This window comes from Neofelis nebulosa, chromosome 6 (assembly GCF_028018385.1).
Source record: "Neofelis nebulosa isolate mNeoNeb1 chromosome 6, mNeoNeb1.pri, whole genome shotgun sequence".
Lineage (NCBI taxonomy): Eukaryota > Metazoa > Chordata > Mammalia > Carnivora > Felidae > Neofelis > Neofelis nebulosa.
This window is the reverse complement of record NC_080787.1, coordinates 81,871,620-81,892,186: the sequence shown is the minus strand read 5'-3', so window position 1 is coordinate 81,892,186 and position 20,567 is coordinate 81,871,620. Positions and strand designations below refer to the sequence as shown.

The following is a 20,567-nucleotide window of genomic DNA, read 5'->3' as shown; positions in this document are numbered from 1 at the left end:
TCCCAGAACTTAAATGTTATCTTACTGGATTTGAGGGAAATTGCTTTTTTTCCCTACAATGCTGTTGCAGTTCACCAAAAAACAGTCTTTACTGGACGTTAACACACCTCTCCACAATGGGAACAATCTAAAAGGATGACTCTTAACTTGTTTTCAATGGCAACAATTTCTAAAATAGTTACATGTCTGATGTAGACATGAATAAAGCCAGTTAACAGAAGTTTCTTTGGACTTCTTCCAAGAAACCTTCTCCCCTCCTAAATAGTTTTAGTCCCTCTTACTTTTTTTTCTCCTCAGTTAGATTTAGAACTCAATGTAGCCTGGAATGTGCTTTTTGAGTATTTTGGTTTTCCATCAAAATGCCCACAGCCTGTTGTACCCTGCACGTAACTGGGAATCAATAAATGGTTTTTGAGTTCATTTATTTAGTCTTCGGAACAATGGCTTTGTAGTGAAATTTCAGTTAAAGACTTCTTCTAATCAAGAGTTGTTTCATTCTCCTCAATAATAAGATTGGAAGGTGTTTTCTTTCTTTCTGGCAGAATAAAATCTGCGTGTCCTGGTGAAAGCTTAGGAAATGTATAATTGATGTATTTTTGAAATGCTGCCCTTGTTTCCTGCAATTCCTCCTCCAGGAAATCCTTCCAATTTGTCATGATGCCTAGCTGTTTCACTATGGACAGCAGCTCCCCCTGGGTGTTAACCAGCTTATCCATCACATTTCCAAGTGTGGCCTGATGTGTCTTCTCTGCCTCTTGGAGCACTTCCTGAACCTCTTCTTGCTTCTGCCTCTGAGCCATGCAATAGTAGACGTTCATTTCATGTTCTTTTTCTTTTATCAGTTGGCTCACATTCTTCTTTTGATCCTTCATAGCTGTTATACCAGTATTCAAAAGTTCCTCCATGGCCATTCTACAAAAGATATGGATTTATAAGTTAGATGGGTTAGCCGCTAAAAACAAAAAGATGTTGCCTTTCACCTAAGATGGATGAGACATTATTGCATTGTTTAAATGAGCCACCAGTCTGAGACAGGCAGGTAGAAATGAGCTTTTGGACTGCATTAGCTGTCAACAATTCAAAAACATTTTTCAAGCAGGGAGGTCACTCACTGAGTTTCCCGCTGGAGGCTAAGGCGAGGCCTACTAGCCGAGTATCTGGTAGTTTTAGGGACCTGAGTCCTCTCTGGCTAGAAAAATATGAATGCAATGTGTAAAAATGAAGAAATATAGGGTCAGAGTTCCAAACCCCTAGAGAAAGCATTTCTCTGTATCAGTCCAGCACTTCCCTTTAGCCAGAGGGGAGGAAATTGTACTCATAGTTTTATCTGAACAGTACTCTATGATAGTTGCCTGAACCTTTTGGTCTCAAAACACCTTTTGACTCTTAAAATGATCAAAGAACCCAAACGACTTTTGTTTATATGGATTATATCTAGTGGCACTGATAGTATTATAATTAAAAGTGAGACATTTAAAAAATATTCATAAATTTATGTAAGGTATGATTAAATCTATTAAATGTAATTAACTTACCTTTTATGAAAAATGTATTTTCCAAATTAAAAAAAATGGTGAAGGCGTGCCTGGGTGGCTCAGCTGGTTGAGTGTCTGACTCTGGTTTTGGCTCAGGTCATGATCTCATGGTTCATGAGTTCAAGCCCCACTTTGGGCTCTGTGCTGACAGTGTGGAGCCTGCTTGGGATTCTCTCTCTCTCCCTCTCTCTGCCCCTCCCCTGATTGCTCTGTGTCTCTCTCAAAATGAATAAATAAACTTAATTTTTTTTAATTGGTGAGAAAAGTGGCATAATTTCACATTTCTTCTTGTAAACTCTTTACTTGTCTAGCTTAAAAGCAAGGAAGATGGATTTTTCATATTGTTTCAATCTGTTGTGACATCATACATCATAAAACCATAGAAAATGCCACTATATACTTGTGAGGTAATGAGAGTGAAAAGGCAAATAACATCTTACTATTATCAAGAAAATACTTTGACCTCAAGAACCCCCTGAAAGGGTGTTAGGGACACTGAGCAGTCCTGGGATCACACTTTGAGAACCACTTCTGAACGAGTTCACAGACCTCTGGTTGTTATGTATTTAATTATATGAAATTTATAGCAGCCAACTGTTTTGAATTCTTACCGTGTCCAAGGCAAGGCAAGTAAATGAGCATCCCATATATATATTTGCACAATATTTCCTCAGAACAAATCCCATGAGGTATATCTATTATTACGCCTATTTTACTGATGAGGAAACAGGCTCGGAGAGGTCAAGTAATTTGCCCAATTTCACTTAATTAGTAAAGTGGCAAAATGAGCAACCTAGGCAGTCTGAGTCCAAGTCGAAAGCTTTTAGCTGCTGCAATATACTCTGGTGGATGCCTTGGGTTAACCTAGTTTGAGTAGAACCTCTAAAGATTTGAGGATCAAGTAATTTACAGATGTGATTCAAATATTTAGGGTTGTTAATAAAAATCCTCCCCCCCCCCGCCTCCTAGTCTAACACAATCTTCCCAAGACTTGGCATCTGCCCTTCTTCTAACTGCTTTCTTCTAAGATACAATTCTCTCATTGTCTCCAATTCTTTCAACTTGACTTTCAAACGTGGCCAACTTCCCCAATCTTGAGGTAAACATCAGTTGTCCCCTCACCTCTCTAGCTGCAATGCTATGTCTCTCTTCTCCCTTTTCCCACCAGTCAGGCTGTATCTATGGTTAAAGACAAGGGTTAACATTTACTAAGTACTTACTACCTGTCCTGCTTTAGATTCTCTCTCTCTCCCCCTCTGCCCCTCTCCCCTACTCACTCTCTCTCTTCAAAAAAATTAAATTAAGTATTTTTTAATACAAATTACCCATAATTTTTTTTCTCAAAAGAGGGCCTAGAAATCATATCATATGAGGAAAGACTAAAGTAACTGGCTTAGTACTTTTTGTTTTTTTCTTTTCTCCTCCAAATGAAAGCTTGGACAATCTCTCTCTCTTCTCAAGTCTCTGAAGGATCACTAACGCAGAGAGTGAGAAGCCAAGTGTGGATGTGAGGATGAGACTGAGCACATTTTGGATCCACATTAGGAAGCACATGACAAGAAGAGGCATTCGGCATTTTAACCAACCACTTCAACCACCTGCAAAATTCCTGTTACAGAAGCACTCGGGAGGCTCCCCAGTGCCTGGCAGGCATCCAACAAAAGGGATGGCAGGTTCAACTCGATGACCTCCAATGCCCCTCTGACATGATGTGAATGTTTATGCTTCTTTCTGTAAGTGGTGGGGTCTATCTGCCATCTCTAATTTTATGAGGCTCTATTCTTGGAATTTCAGAATTACATACCATATTTACATGTAGTGCTGGCCAGAAATGAACTATTTTTGAATAAATTTAGTATGTGTCCTATATATGTGTGTGTATATATATATATATATATGATTCAGTCTGATATTTTATAAAATGGGTTCTCAGAGAAGAAAAATGGATTATTGGGGTGCCTGGGTGTTTCAGTCAGTTAAGCGTCTGACTTTGGCTCAGGTCATTAACTTGTTTTCTGAGTTTGATCCCCACTTCAGGCTTTGTGCTGACAGCTCAGAACCTGGAACGTACTTTGGATTCTGTGTCTTCCTCTCTCTCTGCCCCTTCCCTGCTCGCAGTCTGTCTCTCAAAAATAAATAAAGATTAAAAAAAACTTTAAAAACGTAGATTGCTAAATAAAAAATAGAGACTAATATATAATAATCCAACCTCATTAGACTCTTGGGGAAAAAAATGAAGCATGGAAAAACCATACCAGCAATTGATTTGTGCTTTGCTCTTTAGGGCCTCTCTTAGCTCCTTCTCTCATTTTTTGGGGGACACTGTTGAAATGGTACAAGATATATAGCTCACAAGTTTAAAGAATAATATCTGTCCATTCCTTCCCTTCTACCTAGTAAGTGAACTTTTCATTTTCCCCATATATTTTGCTAAGAGTACACTTTTCAACCTCCTTTCTATGTCTATCAGTAAAAATCCTGGCTCTCTTATATCAGGATGAACCAATGCTTCATTTCCCCATTTCTTCAATTCCTAAATTATAAAGGGATTTGTTCCCCAAACTCATTTGTCATCAGGTATTTAGGGTGATGTTGAAAATTTGCCTGATGTGCCCACAATAAGCTATTAATCCATTTTTTCACTTGAACTATAGGACTGTTAGCACTATTTTAATCAGTTATAACCATTGTGTTGTGAGGAAAATATATTCTGATTATCCGCCTGAGAAGCTGGGAACCAAAGGGCACCCGGGTGGCTCAGTTGGCTAAGCATCCAACTCTTGATTTCGGCTCAGGTCATGGTCTCACAGTTTGTAGGATCAAGCCCCACGTCAGCTCTGCACTGACAGCGTGGAGCCTATTTGGGATTCTCTCCCTCTCTCTCTGACCCTCCCCCACTCATTCTCTCTCTCTTTTTCTCTCTCTCTCTCTGCCTGTCTCTCTCTCTCTCTCAAAATAAATAAACATTAAAAATTAAAAAAAAGAAAAGGAAATTGGAAACCTGGTCTTTCAGGATTAGTGATACCCTCAAACTGAGGCGACAGGCATTATATAGGTTTGGTTGTGGGCGCATCTCCAGAGACCAACCTTCAGCAGTGCATTTATATCTCAGGGTTGTTTGTATTCTTAACCTTCCCTTGGTTCTGCATCATTACACTACCCACTTTCCCCTCTACATGTTTGCTCATGCTGTCCTCACTCTTTTCAGTCTTTCACAAATGGGATCTCCTTCCTTCCAAGTCCCAACCCAAGACTAACTGCCTCCAACAAACCTACCTCACCGCACAGCTTGCACCCTTGTTACTTGACCTTTCCAGGGCTTTCCCAGCACTTACATGTTCTTTGTACCTGCCCATCTAGCCTTGGTCTGTGGGGCAGCCATGCTTTTGTGACTTCACATGTTGAAGAAATACCCTTATTTCCTTACACTAGAACTCAGGACCATATCCACAGAAGATACTTTATAAGCTCTGGTGAAATGAGAAGGGTAGTATAATGGAAGGTCATAAGCTTTGGTATCATATAGACCAGGGTTCACATCAGGCTCTGTCACCTCTCCTCTACATGACCTTCTCTACATGACCTCTAAATGAGGTTGCTCAGTCTCTCTCTTAAGTCTCAGAGTTTTCATCTGAAGATATGGAGAATGATAGAATCCCTCAGGAAGGGATATAAGAATTCAGTGAGAAGCACACAAAGGGCCTTGCATGTGCTAGGTGTTAAATAAAAGGTAGCTATCATTAGGAATTAGAGCCATGACCACAAAAATTCCTGAGCAGCCACTTCATTCACACCTTTGTCTTGGACTAGAAAACACTTAGAAGAACCTTTCCAGGCAAAGCTTGCCTGCCTGCTTGCTTGCTTGCTTGCTTGCTTTTTTTCTTCCTCCTCTCCTTCCTTCCAGCGAAAGAGTATGGTGTCTCCTAGATAATCTATTTAGAATCTAATCACCCCAGTCCACAAAAACATTTTCTGTGAATTTAACATATTTGTCATAATATGTATGTGTTCGGAATACTTAAGTCTTGATAGTTTCTAGTCAAATAAAAGATCTACAGTTGAATTCTAAACACTGGTCCTTCTCCATGTATTGGTTTCTGCAAATACTCTAAGGAACACTAGAATCTAGCAATGTCTAGAAGTAAGATCTGATGTACTGCAGAGTGAGTTCAGCTAATTAGAACAGATTTGAAACTTTGTTTAATAAATATATTTTTTAAGTTTATTTATTTTGAGAGACAGTAAGGGAGCGGGGAAGGAGCAGAGAGAGAGAGAGAGAGAGAGAGAGAGAGAATCCCAAGTAGGCTCCACGCTGCCAGTGAAGAGCCTGACTCTGGGCTCGAACTCATGAACTGTGAGATTATGACCTGGGCCGAAAACAAGAGTCAGATGTTTACCAACTGAGCCACCCAGGCCCCCCATGTTTAATAAATATTTAAAGAATGCATACCCTGTGCCAAGCTCTCTTCCAGGCATTTGGAATACATTAATGAACAAAATGGACACTCCAGTTGGATACACGTAAACAACAGACATGGCAGTTCCCTAATTTTAGTCAACTGATTTAATAAAAGGCAGTCATTGAAAATATTCTATTCAAACCTCAGAGAAGAAAGGGCTGGGGCAGCGGGGAGGTGGGGGGGTTGTGGTGGTGAAGGCAACAGAGTGAGGGAAGGAGCAGACACTGTAGGTACATGAGGAGTGGTTCCAGAAGCCCCTATAGGAGGAGCGGACTTCCTGTAGATGCAGGGCGGGGAGAAGGGAGAGGAGGATACTACCTTTCACCACATCGGACCACAACTCATTTGGGAGTTACCGCCTTCTCTACCTTTCTCCCAGAATCCTCTTTTACTTTCTTCTTCTTTTGCCTCAATGATGATTTATAGCCTATGCATGAAGAAAGGTACCACTGAAACAGCCACAGCTGCAGCCTTCATTTTTACTTATCTGCAAAATAAGATTCTTAGAGGACTTTACCTTTGGCCCTGCTCTAAACAGTTCTAACAAAGAAGATTTTTACCCATTAACTACACACAAATCGATTTGTTCATTAAGTCAAAGAGCAAAGCAAAAGAGACAAGTCCTAGACTAGATGGCAAACAGAGGTTTCAGTCCTGGTTCTGCTGCTGCAGCCATGTGATCTTAGGCAAGTCACTTAACACCTGGAAACTGTGGTTTTTCTCTTGGTCCCAATAATCACTAGGGATCCTGACTGTTGTCCTGTTAAAACTGGCCAATTCCATCAAATGTTCATTGAATACGTAATAATGGTTACTTTGGGGGCACATGGGTGGCTCAGTCGGTTAAGCATCCAACTCTTGATTTCAGCTCAGGTCATGATCTCACAGTCATGAGATTGAGCCCTGCATTTGGCCCTGTGCTGAGGGTAGAGCCTGCTTGGGATTCTCTCTCTCCCTCTCTCTCTACCTGTCTCCTGCTTGTGCTCATGTCTGCTCTCTCTCTCTTTCTGTCTCTCAAGATAAATAAATAAACATTAATTTTTTTTAATGTTTATTTATTTTTGAGAGAGAGAGAGAGAGACAGAGCACAAGCGGGGGGGGAGGGGAGCAGAGAGAGAGGGAGACACAGAATCCAAAGCAGGCTCCAGGCTCCAAGCTGTCAGCACAGAGTCAATGCAGGGCTCAAACTCACGAACTGTGAGATCATGACCTGAGCAAAAGCCAGTCGCTTAACCAACTGAATTACTCAGATGCCCCAATAAAAAACATTTTTAAAAAATGATTACTTTGGTACTCTTAAAAACAAGTGATCTGATTTATGTAAAAAGTATTTGTGATTATGTAAAACATAAGGCTATAGTTCATCAAAAGGGCACGAATGAGACAGACCCATTATTTAAAATGAAGTCCTTGGGAGACAGAGAGGGTAGGAAAGCAGTAAGTCAGGGCTTAACAAGTTTTGCCCTATATATTTCCAAAGTGTCGATTTTATTTATAGCGTGTATTACTTGTGTAATAAGAAAAAGACCAAAAGTAACACATCCATGCTAGTGTATGATATCAGCTAGAGAATGTGAAGATTGCCTTTTATGTGTTTATGGGGAAATATTTGTTGATTTCTCTCCTTAGCCTCTTAAAACTGGAGAATCAGAATGAAAAACACATTATTTACGATGGTAGTTATCTCTTGAGAGTGTGGAGAGGAAGGAAAAATGATTGAGGAGCTTCACGTGGGAACTTCAGAAGTGTTAGCAATTTTCGGTCTCTTCAGATGAGTGGTAGGTCATTGAATATTCATGTTATTTTTGTTTAAACCGTACACACACACACACACATTATACAATGTATTATATATTGTTCTCTATGCTTGATATATTCCATAATAAAAATGTAAAAACACAGGGGCGCCTGGGTGGCTCAGTCGGTTAAACATCCAACTTCAGCCTGGGTCATGATCTCACAGTTCATGAGTTTGAGACTTGCGTTGGACTCTGTGCTGACAGCTCAGAGTCTCCTCGAGTACTCACTGTCTCGTGGAGGAAACCAGCAACTTAATCGTGCAATGAATGTTTTATGCAAAAAAGGATTCTCTGTCTTCCTCTCTCTGCACCTCCCCCACTCGTGCTTTTTCTCTCTCTCTCAAGCTAAATAAATAAACTTTAAAAAATGTAGAAACACAGGGGCACCTGGATGTCTCAGTTGGTTGAGTGTCTGACTTGGCACAGGTCATGATCCCGCGCTTTGTGTGTTCGAGTCCCACGTCGGGCTCTGTGCTGACAGCTCAGAGCCTGCAGCCTGCTCCAGATTCTGTGTCTCCCTCTCTCTATGCCCCTGGGAAATATGTGCCTCAACCTTACCCTTTCTCCAAGTAGATTTGGCCAGAGTAAGATACTGATTTGCAAATGTGTTCTCTGGAATACCTTTTCTGGGCCTGGATTGCCTCCTGGGCCATCTGTCTCTCTTCAGCCCTGGCCTTCTCCACAGCCTGGACCTTCTCCCTGTGGCACTCCATCACAATCCTTTGGATTCTATGCACCATGCGTTGTTCTGCAGCCAGGTGTTCTCTCTGTAGTTCATCTTCCATGTTTTGGTGCATCTCTATCTTGGTTTTAGCTGCCATTTCCTTTGAGAAACAGTTTGACAGCTTTAGATGTTACAGCTTTGATGTCTAAAAATGCACACTAAGAGGTTATTCAAATCATAGTTCATTAACCTGCTGGAATGTGCACCGGTGAACACTGATGATTTAAAAGAAGAGTGTGTATAATATGGAAAACTTCCATTTATATGATGCACCAGAAATGTGCAAACTATATAGCATAGATATTTATTTAGGTAATATTAGAAGGGAATATGCAAAAAGGAAAAATAGGTCTGTCTCTTTTTCCTTGATTGTCCCAAATCCTATAGTGTCATATTATCTTTACACATAATTAGAAATACATAATATGATTCTGTTAAGAAGTCAGTCCTGGAAAATGACAGAAATAATGACTGTGCCTCCAAAATGTCTCCTGGGTGTGGGGGGCAGAGGGAGCCTGAACTCAGAGAGCTAACAGTTGCCCATTACTCTAGTCACAGGAGCTTGCTGGCCGGTCCTCCTGCCATTTGGGCATTCCAGCTCACTAGCGTTGAGGGGTCCTCTCTTGTTCACGAAAGGGACAGGAACAAATGCTCCATTACTCCAGGGCAGAAGGACCTGTGGATGCCTTTGGCCAAGTAAAGTGAGGAGGCACTAGTCAGACCAGGACTCAAGAAAAACAGATTCTCAAAGAAAACCCTGTAACCATTCTGGAAATGCCAACCAACTCCGCTGTGTGCCAGGCACCTGCTGGACCCACACACTACAAACATAAGAAGGCTAGAATCTTCCTCCTCAAGGACTCACTGTCTCATGGAGGAAACCAGCAACTTAATCATGCAATGAGTGTTTTATGCAAGAAAGGAGGCAACAATCAATTCCGTCTAGAGTTTCAAAACTTACATTTGAACATAAATTTTTATCTCTATTTCAGGGATAACAAGAGAGCATAAAGAAATTAAGTTATTTCTCATAGTGAGTCAGTCAAAGAACTAGGAACAGAAAGCAGGGTTCTTAATGTCAGTTTCTTGCTTCATTGTTGGCCGTGATGCTAGGGTCCTTCAAGAGATTCATCAGTGTATTTTCATTCCAGACACCCCGTACAACCTTCTAATTACAGTGAGCACGACTGCTTGCTTTCTCTCTCTCTTTCTTTTGAACTCTACATCTCATGGGAAACTGAAATCATTTTAGCTTTGCAGAAAAAAGTGTCTCAACAATTAAAATGTTTGTTAGACTACAGTTTTTTTCAAGAGAAAGAAAGTCTTCAACTTCTCACTTTGGCTACTTCAAGGGTGAAAAATTTTTTTAAAATGAATAAAACAACAGAAAACAACTTTAAGAATCTCTCCAGAGTGGCCTCAGTTCATGTATTTAGAAAAATTTTTTAAGGGAAACATTGGCTGTTTAGAAATGCCAGCTAGGTTTTCCATACTACAGAAGGCTTTGTCTCTTAAAGGACTAGAACTTTTTGGTAATAAAACATTTTGAATGGAAATATTTCTAAATGTCTGTGACGTCTACCTTACTTCATAAAAAGAGTAGAGTGAACACACTTTAACATTTCTTGGTGATCTAGGCTGGTAGATAAAGGAGAATGATTGTATTGAGCTAAATACTTTGTACTACACTTAGTAATCGTTCAAGTTTATTGGGTTCCCTGTCTCGGTTATGAATGACCCCAGACTGCTTTGCTTTTGGAGATCTGATACCTGGTTTTTGTAATGTTTCTTGTTCTTCACATGCTATTGTGCTGAGAACTCTCTGTTCTAACTGCTGTCTGTGAGCTCCTTTTTGTCATTTCTAGTTGCTGGCATTTAATCTATTTTGGATTTGTGAAGTTGAGCAGCCACATCTGTTGGGCTCAGGCTGTCAAGTAAGTGTAAATAACATTTGAGTGGGGAATGGAAAGGTTCTGCTATGAGTAATAAGCCTGAGTTTCTGTCTTGTAGTCAGAGGCCTTTATTTAAGTTCCCAGGGGATATTTTAAATTATTTCTGGGTTTTCAAGTGTATTCTCAGTAATTGAAAGGGCTGAATGGTTGAGCTTTAGATAAATGAAGTAGTACATAAAATATTTTTATTTGAATCATAGAATTTAAAAATGACACCCCAGCCCTTTATTTTGGCTGGGTTCTGAACTTGGATTCAAAGAACTAAAATGGAGTCCTTCCTTTATGTAATGATGTATTAAAAGCAAAATCATTTTACTGCCTCACAAAGCATGTGGGATATATATTTAAAGCTACAAAAATAATTCAATGACTGACTATTTGGCAGTGTTCTTATTCAATGGAAAGCCTCCCAGCTAAATTACTTTTACTGAAATGCATTTTGAGTAAATCAGCTCATATATTGAGATATTGTAAGAAACAGCCTCATGAAACCCATCATATTTACTGTGCAGATGTTTGACAGACATTTATGACACAACGTCTCCCTTAGGAGAAGTTTCTCTCAGCTATCACATGCAGGAATATCTGGGCCTCTCTATCTGATTTGTTTTTACCTAATGGATATGGTGATTCATTGAATTTTCGTCTTTGCATTGACTGCCAGAAAGCTCAAGGCCCAAATAGTGAAAATTGCACAGGAACTCATGCACACATACAATTTTAAGTTTTAAATTCACTCCTGACTTCATTATATTTTCTACTCTGATTTTACCTTAGGTTCCGTTTCATCATTTGCTTTTTAATATTATTGTATTTGAATAAGTTAATATAAAAATCTTTTCAAAATAATGTCTGTTCATTGGGTAAGATCTTGAAATTTTACTCAACAGCAAGCATCTGAGACTTGCACCAAATTCTTAATGTTATAAAAGAGTAATACATAGTGATTTTTACATACCAGAATTAAATGGTATTTGGTTTTAGAAGGGCTTGGTTTTCTGCTCTATATATTGGTAATCTTAAACTTTAATACACAGAAGAATCAGACAGAATGCTGGTTAAAAACCTTGCCCCTGACTCTGTAGATCAGGTGGAGCCTGGGAATCTGCATGTTAAGCTCCCAGGTGAACAGATTCTGAGGCAGGTGGTTCATAGACACCCCCCTGAGAAGCAGTACTGATGTCTATGTCTGGGTATCCTACAGTTGAAACAATCCTATGCATCCCTCTTAGATAAATCACTCTTTTGTTATATAAAAAATGTCCTGAGATGGCAGTACAAATGTGAGTTCCCAAACCCTAGACAACTATTTTAGAAAGGTCAACCTCCTTCTAACTTTTCCCCTTTCCATTTTCTTAGGACTTCCTCTACTTTAGCACTAAGTGTATCAACTCCACTCAAAGACAATATGAGGGACAGTCAATGTGAGCTCCTTGAAACAGGCATCACAGCTAAATTATCCTTCTATCTGCACAACATAATGCCAGGAGCAATATTCAAAATACTGGGGCACCTGGGTGGCTCAGTCAGTTAAGTGTCTGACTTAGCTCAAGTCATGATCTCACCGTTTGTGAGTTGGAGCCCCACATTGGGCTCCATGCTGACAGGAGCCTGCTTGGGATTTTCTCTCTCCCTCTCTCTCTGCTCCTCCCCTGCTTACTCTCTCTCTCTCTCTCTCTCTCTCTCTCTCTCAAAAATAAATAAATAAATAAATAAATAAATAAATAAATAAACAAATTTTTTAATGTGCATACTCTGGCTGCAGCATTGGGGCAGGGTCCAGCTTTGGAGTTTCCCACCAATTTAAAGGGGTAGCCCTTTTAATTGGGGGAGGTCTTGGAGACTGGGGAAGGAGCCAGGGTGACTTAGGTGTTAAGGAGCTTGGCAAGTGGCTATCTATCAACTGATAGAGAAGTATTTAAATGCTTATGGTCATCCTGGCAGATGTCAGCTGAACAGTAGGCCTGCCTAGACATGCTAGAAACGCTCTTCATGTTTTGAACTGAAAAAGGGAATGGGCGTGGACCACTGCAGCCAACCTCTTGGGAACCAGGCCACTGGTGCAAAGCAGGGAGGATCCCACTACCCTTTAGGAACCAGAAGCAAAGCTCCCTTTGCTGCCAACAAGTTTCCTGAGGACTAAATAAGGATCTGATATACAGTAGGTGCTCATTGCTGAAACAATGAATAAATGGGGCCAGTGGTCCCTGAACTGTTTGTTAATTATGTTCTTATTAAGTTAGGCCAAACCTGGGGCCAGACTTCCGCCACTTTCCCTCCAGCCTCTGACCATGAATTGTCACATCTATACCATGTCCTTTCCTATACCTCCTGTGGCCAACATGTAAGAATAGTTCTATATCCTTTTCCTTTGATCAGCTTTTGTAACTGAGGTACTGAACTAAATAATGAATTCCTGGGCCTCTGCCTGGAAAGTTTGCTAGTTACCTACAGTTGTGTGTTCGAACAGGTTACAGGTTACAAAGAGGACCCTTTGTTTTATGACCTTTGGCACTGCAGGAAATATTCAGTAGCAGCTCAGGGTCCCTCTTGGTATTGCAGTAAATGCAAATTTAGGGAAAAGGATGCAATCAGAGAGCCCAGGAGAAGGAAGAAAACAGCCTATTTCCTTCGTTCAGCACCAACTTTAGCACTTCTAAGTCAAGGCCCTGTGTGGGACACCGGGCTAGAGTGGTAATGAGAGTCAAGCCCTAATGGAGGCTACAGTCGTGTGCAGGTCAGACATTCAACAAGTAATCACACAGTCTATTTAACTGCAGTGATGGGTGTAAAAGGGGACAGGGTGTCAAGGGCAGACTGATTCAGGTAAAGTAGTGATGTTTGAGCTAAATCTGATGAGGTGGGGGAAGGACATTCTGACAGAGACCCTGAGGTGGGAAGGAGGTGGGACACTCAGGTTTGAGGACCCAGAAAAGGGCCATGAGAGAGAAGAGAGGCTGGCACAAGAGATGTGGTGGGTAAGGCAGGCAGGATGGCTCCTTTGGGCCTTGAAACCCCATCAAGGTTTGGGTTCAATACATCATAGATTCTGCTGCACCCATTCATCACTGCTGCCTCTCATCTGTGAGCCTAGCATCTCTTCTGTGAAAATCCTGGGTCTCCTGACCAACCTCCAGGAGACACCCATCAAGGTTTTACAGATTTTGTTTTTCTCTTCTCCCTTTGCCAGAGCTTTCCACTGACGTATGTACTCTTAAAAAGACAACAAACAAGCCATTATAAAAACCTGTAAGTCTTTTTGATGTTCTTCTTTCAGAATCTGAATATTCATTTTGTGTTTGTCATTTGCTTCTTCAAGTGCCTTCTCGATTGCTTGTTTTTGGCGTTTATCAGCCTTTGAAAGAAACAGTCCAAATTTATAAATATTTATATATTAATATATACACTTATATTAACATACATTTTTCATGTTTACTGAAAATTAGCAACCACCCTCATCACTTGCTCCGTTCCCATCTCAAACCTCTCCCAGAAAACTGGCTGCCTTAGCCAGAGATGCCCTAACACATCCCAACCTAACATGGCTAACATCACTGTTTTGTGAACTGCTAAAGAGGGTTTTAGTATAAGCTGCTGGGTTGTCTTTTATTTGGCACTTTATTTCTTGCTTGATTGACTATCAGAGCAATGTATGCTCATCGCAGAAAATCTGGAAAATATAGAGAAGTGGAAAGATGCACAAAGCAAGAATTTGCTGAGAAAGGAGGCTGAGCACCATCCCAGACCTCCTGCATCAGGTGTTCAGAAAGAGGTTCTATTATTTTATTTGAAGAGAGTGCCCAGATCACTAGATATGATGGCATTCAAATTGTAGATTACTCACAAAAGCATTGCCTTATATTAGGGTGTATAATTGATGGTTTGCAATTAATTTGAATTTTACTATTATTGATAAAGATAGAGGACTACTAAGATTTTTATTCATATATCTTTGCACTTGGTGAATTTTGCACTTTCCAAGTACTTTAATACCAAGCTTGTGCTGGTACTAATGCTGGACAGTTCCAACACCATTTGCTATGATGTCTATGTTATAAAGGAACTGAGAAATAATGCTCTAAGCACTGTGGCTTGTCCTGCCCTCATGGAGCATAATTCTCTTCAGGAAGTCGTTTATGTTATTCTTCAGGAAGAAGTGGAGGTTGGAGGATTGAGATTTTGCTTCAGTTAAGGGTCTGGGATCTGACTATGAACCTCAATACACTCAAATTGCCCCTATGACCCTCAGCAGTCACGGGGACAAGGTATCAAGGACTTTGGAGAGAAGAGAGCAAGGAGAGTAGGCGATAATGCAGCATTTGGAAAAAAAAAAAAAGAGCACTTGGTCAGGGGTATTTCACACTGCACAAATGTATGGTCTACATATTAAATATTGAGCAATAATAAACAATTATCAACAAGGGTGTCTTTTTTTGTTGTTGAAGTTTTAAGCCAATGAGAATAAAAAAAGCAGGAGTCATCCACACATAGGGGCAATTTAGAAGGAAGGGAGCTCCTAATGGTGTCTGCCTCTTACTAAGCAGCTCCTATGCACCTGACATTATTTCACTGAACTCTTCAACAGTCCTATAGAATATTATTGTTCCTCTTTTACATTTGAAGAAGCCAAGACTGCAGAGTTGGAGAACTTGCCCAAGGTCCCACAGATAGCCAGGATTCAAAATCAGTTCTGCTTATTGTTTCAGACAAATCCAAAAAGTGAAAGAACTCTAAAGATGCATTTAGGTTGATATTCAGTTTCTTTTACCTGCACCCACACATCAGCTTCTGCTTTTGCAATACGTTCTTTGAGTATTTCCTCTTGGAATTGCTCTTGTTTATTCAGAGTATTTGCCCCAATATCTGTGTATTTGAGGAAAAACAATCACAAGTATCCACAGACTGTTTTTTCTTCTTCACTATTACCTATTTATTAGAGTTATCTAAAAGATATACACTTTTAGGAGATGCCAATCTTTTCTTTTAAAGGGGTACACTTTTCCGTAAAAAATGAGAGGGAACTCACAGTACCGTTGGGTCTTGAGACAGTCTGTTCCTGTCATCACACTTGGGCCATACAATAGGCAACTGGGGAGGTAAAGTGACAGAAAAGAGCATTTTGTGTTCCTAAAATAGGACAGTGAGGGAATATTCAAGTGATATTAGCACATTATTCTGCTCCTGTCTGCTTGTCCTTCTCTGGATGCTGGCATTCTCTCCCTCAGGGAAGAGGCAGCAGAAAATGCTTTCTTCACTCTGAAACCTGCTTTCTTCATGTGCAGATCTTCATGGTTTAGCCGTTTCAGTTGTGGAGTAAGGGGGCAGCTGTTTAGTACTTGTCTGTCAATGGTCTCATTTAATTTCCACATAACATTCCCATAATGATAGCCTCCCTACCCGGACAAAAAAATAAAAGCCTACATAGGTTAGAGGACTACACAGATAGCTAGGACTACACAGATAGAGCGAGACCTGCAGCCAAGCTCCATCTCTGTCTGCCAGAGCAGACTGTGAGAGGTGACTCAGGACTTGTATGCAGGCTACGAGCCTTTTCAGTGCTCAAGTCACACACAAAGTGATCTTTCTCCCCAGTCCAACTTCTTACGCTACCTACCCTTCATTCCAGTTATTTCTCACATCTTTGATTTGTTGAATTATTAACTTTCCATGTGATTAGGTCTTGACAATCAACTTCCTAAAATGACAAAGCATGTCTTATATTGCAGTGTCTCTCTTACGGTGCTCAGCTTGGCAACACCATTGTAGACACATGTGGTTGCCCAGTATCTCTGCTCTCCCTCCAGTAACAGAAACCATTTTTCTCAAGAATGTCCCTCTCTCACTTCATGTTGTTCTGGAGGCGGGGTGTGTGTGTGTGTGGGGGGGGGGGGGTTCCTGCAAATCACTGCAGCCATCCTGCATGTCCTATCACATTGTCCCCATCCTCCAGGCGATAATAATCAGCCCAGGATTGGGCACATGCTCCAGCCTGGCTAACCAGGCTCTTCTCTAGGATTTTATATAAGGAAGTAAGGAGAATATAGCTTTTTTTTTTTTTTTTTCTCCCTCTGATATTTCTAAGCTGGAGGTAACAGCCACATAGAGCAGTCTGGGACAACTTTTATTCTTTTCCTCTCTCCTGTAAGCCTGGTTGCAGGAGTAAACAATTAGGCCAACTCACTGAGAGCAAGTGTGGCTACATTGAAAGCCCTGGAGCCAAATCCTGCTTGGGTTTCTCTGTTAAAAGGCCAAGAAATTCTATTTTATGCATGGTCTAGTCTGAGTTGTGTTTTTGTTACCTGCAAATAAACATCCATGTTTGGTGGCATTAAGAGTCTATGATACTAGATTATCAGTGAACCTGAAAACACAGGGCAGGGGATACTATAGTAGAGATGGACATATATTTTGTAGGCTCAACACTGTGCAGATATGATTATGAAAGATCTAGGAAGAAAGGTGACTGAGCATGGGCCATCAGTGTATTAAATTTCATAAAAATGTGATACAACTGTGGGTTGCTATTATTCTTTTTTAGCCTACATCCCATTATTTTATATTATTCTCAGCCCTGATTGTACAAGAGGATTCCCACATAGCTTTAAAAAAAATACTCAAAAAGGAGAAGACTACTGATACAAAGAATAACTTGGATGGATCTCAAGGGCATTATATTGAATGAAAAAAGCCAATTTGAAAGTTATATATTATATGATTTAATTTATATAACAATCTCAAAGGGGTAAGATTATAGTGATGGAGAACAGATTAGTGGTTGCCAGGGGTTCAGGTTAGGGTGTGTAAGGAGTAACACAAGGGAGTTCCTTTATGGTGACAGAGCAGCTCTACGTCCTGATTGTGGTGATGGTTATACAACCCTACACGTGATAAATTTCATGAAACTATGAAACAAGAAAAAAATGCACATAAGTTCTGTACCTGAGTTAATAGTATTATTCCAATAGCAATTTCCTGGTTTTGACTATATACTAGCATTATGAAAGATATCAATGAGAGAAACTGGAGGAATACATGGGAACTCTGTTGTTAACACTTGTGAGTCTTAAACTATTTCCAAATAAAAACTATTAAAATATGAAACAAACAAACATAAAAAACCAACACATGCTGAAGCCTGATTCTGAAGGTTCTAATTTAGTGGGTCTATGTTGAATTAATATGAAATCCAATGACTCTGTATTTAGATATTTGTAGTAAAAACAAAAATTTTTAAATGTTTATTTACTTTGGGGGGGGGGAGCTCGAGTGGGGGAGGGGCAGAGAGAGAGAGAGGGAGACAGAGAATCCCAAGCAGGCTCGGCGCTGGCAGGGCTCAAGCTCATGTACCATGACATCATGACCTGAGCTGAAGCCAAGAGTCCGATGCTTAACCAACTGAGCCACCCAGGTGCCCTGTAAAAACAAATGTTTTAAAAGCTGTGTGCACTGCTAGGGTTGAGGACTACTGCACTATGCAATATTCATTTAACATTTATACAGACATTCCCACATGCTCTTGAATTTACTCATTAAGAACATTGACTTAACAGTCAATGACAGGGATGCTGGGTGGCTCAGCTGGTTAAGTGCCGACTTGGGCTGAGTTCATGACCTCACAGTTCATGGATTTGAGCCCCACCTTGGGCTCTGCACTGACAGCTCAGAGCCTGGAGCCTGCTTCAGATTCTGTGTCTCCCCTCTCTCTCTGCCCCAACCCCACTTGTGCACTCTCTCTTTCTTTAAAATAAATAAACATTAAAAAAAACCTTTTTAATAAAAAAGTCAATGACAAATACAGTTCACTGTATATAAAATATTAATTTCTACCTAGTTAGATTTAATTTTGCTTATCTGGATTTAAATATCTCAGAAGGCATAAGAAGTCAATCATTAAATGCATATCTAAGAATGGATATCCACCGGCCTGGGTGTAAAAAGCCAAATCATACCAGAGATTGTAATTAATAAGTCACACTAAACATTTACTAGAAGTTAAAGTCAGTTTGGGTATTGATGTTTTTAGAGGATGATTCCAATTTGACCTCTCCCTGTACTGTAGTTTTTTCAAAACACTCTCCATTCTTTAGTTCCTCATATTTTCAAAGATCAGGAGTGAAATTAAATCAGTAGTTTACCAGGTATAAAGGAAGAGAGGGTCAGAGAAGTATCTGGAGAGTCCTTAGGAAAACATTTCTAAGGCTCAAAGTCAGACTACGAACTCTGATGGGGATAAGGAGAGAAGGAAACCTGTAATTACAATCTGATTTGCTTGTATAGTAAATATTCTCAGGTTATCTCCATGCTACCTATGTTTATGTCACCAGCTACTAGTAAAGGTTATAGCTTCACTATTTATTAAGGTGTTACTTGGAGGTATTTCCTCTACTATGTGTAAGGAAGTTGCCAAAGTATGGGCCAGGGCAAAAAGAACTCCTGTTTACTATTATATGCCAACAAATATTTCGTTAAAGCCTCATAACCAACCTGCTAGAGAGGTATTAATATCCCTACTTAATATAGGACTCCCAACATCTCTATAAGGAAACACACTGAGAGGCTAAGTGTACTGTCTAAGGTACACAACTGGTAAGCAGAGAAGCTGGATTTCAACCCATATTCTTTTCATGCCAAACAGACACCCCTGCAAGACAAGCAACTTTGATCAGAAGAGCTGATAAAAGTCAATATAGCAGAAAGAATAGCACATAATGCTATCAAATATTAGAACAAAGGAAAACAAAATTTACTTACCCAGTATATCTTTGTGAGTGTAAAAGCGTGTCTTAAATGGCTTGTATTGATGGATCCGTTTGAATGTTTCCCCCAAAGGGGCTGGTGGAATTATTTTATTACAAACAGCACAGCAAACAAAGTTCGTGTAATTCGGATTTCGGATCATAATTAAGATATCTTTTACTATGTGCAGTTAAAGTACACTTAAGATCAGAAATAAAAGTTTTAAGAAAATCTGGAAGTTTAAGGAAGCTAGAAGAGGATCAAGGTTTTAGGACGATGTTAGAGGCTGGTAAGGATGAAATGATTCGCCATGATTAGGCAGTGGTTATGTGCCTAATGGTAAAGAACGGTTCTAAAAGCCTTTGCCACATAAGGTATGGGCACTGGATTTGGGAAGATTTAAGCAATGGCTCTCTTCCAGACTTTAGCACTAAACTGTTAACTTACTTAGCAACTGTTGCTAGGTAAGACAAGCTTTGCTCATAAAAGCAACCAGAAATAATGAGGAAAGGGAGCATGGTACAGCCATTCATTTCCCAGATACTCTCTGGACTAGTTTCCTATTGCTGCTGTAACAAATCACCCCACATTTAGTGATTGAAAACAACACCATTTACTCTCTTGCAGTTCTGGAGGTCAGAGGTTCAAAATGAGTCTTATGAGGCTAAAATTAAGGTGTCAGCAGGGCTGGTTCTTTCTGGAGGCTTTACAGGAGAGTCTGTTTCCTTGCCTTTTTTACCTTCTAGAGGCCACCTGAATTCCTTGGCTCATGCCTCACATGATGTAGCCTTTTCTCCCCCTGTGTGCATGGACCTCTATGCTTCTTCCCCTGATCTTCAGCCTCCTTCTTAATAAGGATTAAGATTATATCAGGCTCGGGGCGCCTGGGTGGCGCAGTCGGTTAAGCGTCCGACTTCAGCCAGGTCACGATCTCGCGGTCCGTGAGTTCGAGCCCCGCGTCGGGCTCTGGACTGATGGCTCGGAGCCTGGAGCCTGTTTCCGATTCTGTGTCTCCCTCTCTCTCTGCCCGTCCCCCGTTCATGCTCTGTCTCTCTCTGTCCCAAAAATAGAAATAAAAAACGTTGAAAAAAAAAAAATTTTAAAAAAAGATTATATCAGGCTCATCTGGATAATAAAGGGTAATTTTCCCATCTCAAAATCCCTAACTTGATCATATCTGCAAAGTCCCTTCTGCCATATAAGGTAACATAATCACAGGATCTAGGAATTAGGATCTGAACATCTTTGGGGGTGGAGTAGAACAGGGGGAATCATTTTTCAACCTACATTTTCTTTTAAATGGTTTATTTAAAGGGGCACCAGGGTGGCTCTGTCATTAAGTGTCATTAAGAGCCATTTGG

General features: G+C 40.3%; 1 protein-coding gene across 2 annotated transcripts; it reads right to left on the bottom strand.

Annotated features, from left to right (window-relative positions):
• Positions 1 to 405: 405 nt before the first annotated feature.
• On the bottom strand, positions 406 to 19,767 carry C6H6orf163 (chromosome 6 C6orf163 homolog). Of its 2 annotated transcripts, none has more exons than XM_058734657.1 (5): positions 19,222 to 19,767; positions 15,239 to 15,333; positions 13,718 to 13,825; positions 8,416 to 8,618; positions 406 to 912 (listed from the first exon to the last, which is right to left on the bottom strand). In XM_058734657.1, the coding sequence occupies exons 1-5, from the start codon at positions 19,367 to 19,369 to the stop codon at positions 477 to 479; spliced, it is 990 nt and encodes a 329-aa protein (XP_058590640.1). In that variant the 5' UTR covers positions 19,370 to 19,767; the 3' UTR covers positions 406 to 476. The 2 variants fall into 2 exon arrangements, with proteins under 2 accessions (XP_058590640.1, XP_058590641.1); XM_058734658.1 differs by lacking the exon at positions 19,222 to 19,767 and adding an exon at positions 15,497 to 16,253.
• Between the last annotated feature and the right edge of the window lie 800 nt (positions 19,768 to 20,567).

What these genes read in the sequence shown, in the direction of transcription:
- C6H6orf163 (XM_058734657.1), bottom strand. Translation starts at nt 19,369, where the DNA reads ATGATCCGAAATCCGAATTACACGAACTTTGTTTGCTGTGCTGTTTGT. An exon ending in CACTCACAAAGATATACTGG is followed by an intron (nt 15,334 to 19,221) that starts GTAAGTAAATTT and finishes TCAAATACACAG; the next exon opens with ATATTGGGGCAAATACTCTG. An exon ending in AAGCTGATGTGTGGGTGCAG is followed by an intron (nt 13,826 to 15,238) that starts GTAAAAGAAACT and finishes TTTCTTTCAAAG; the next exon opens with GCTGATAAACGCCAAAAACA.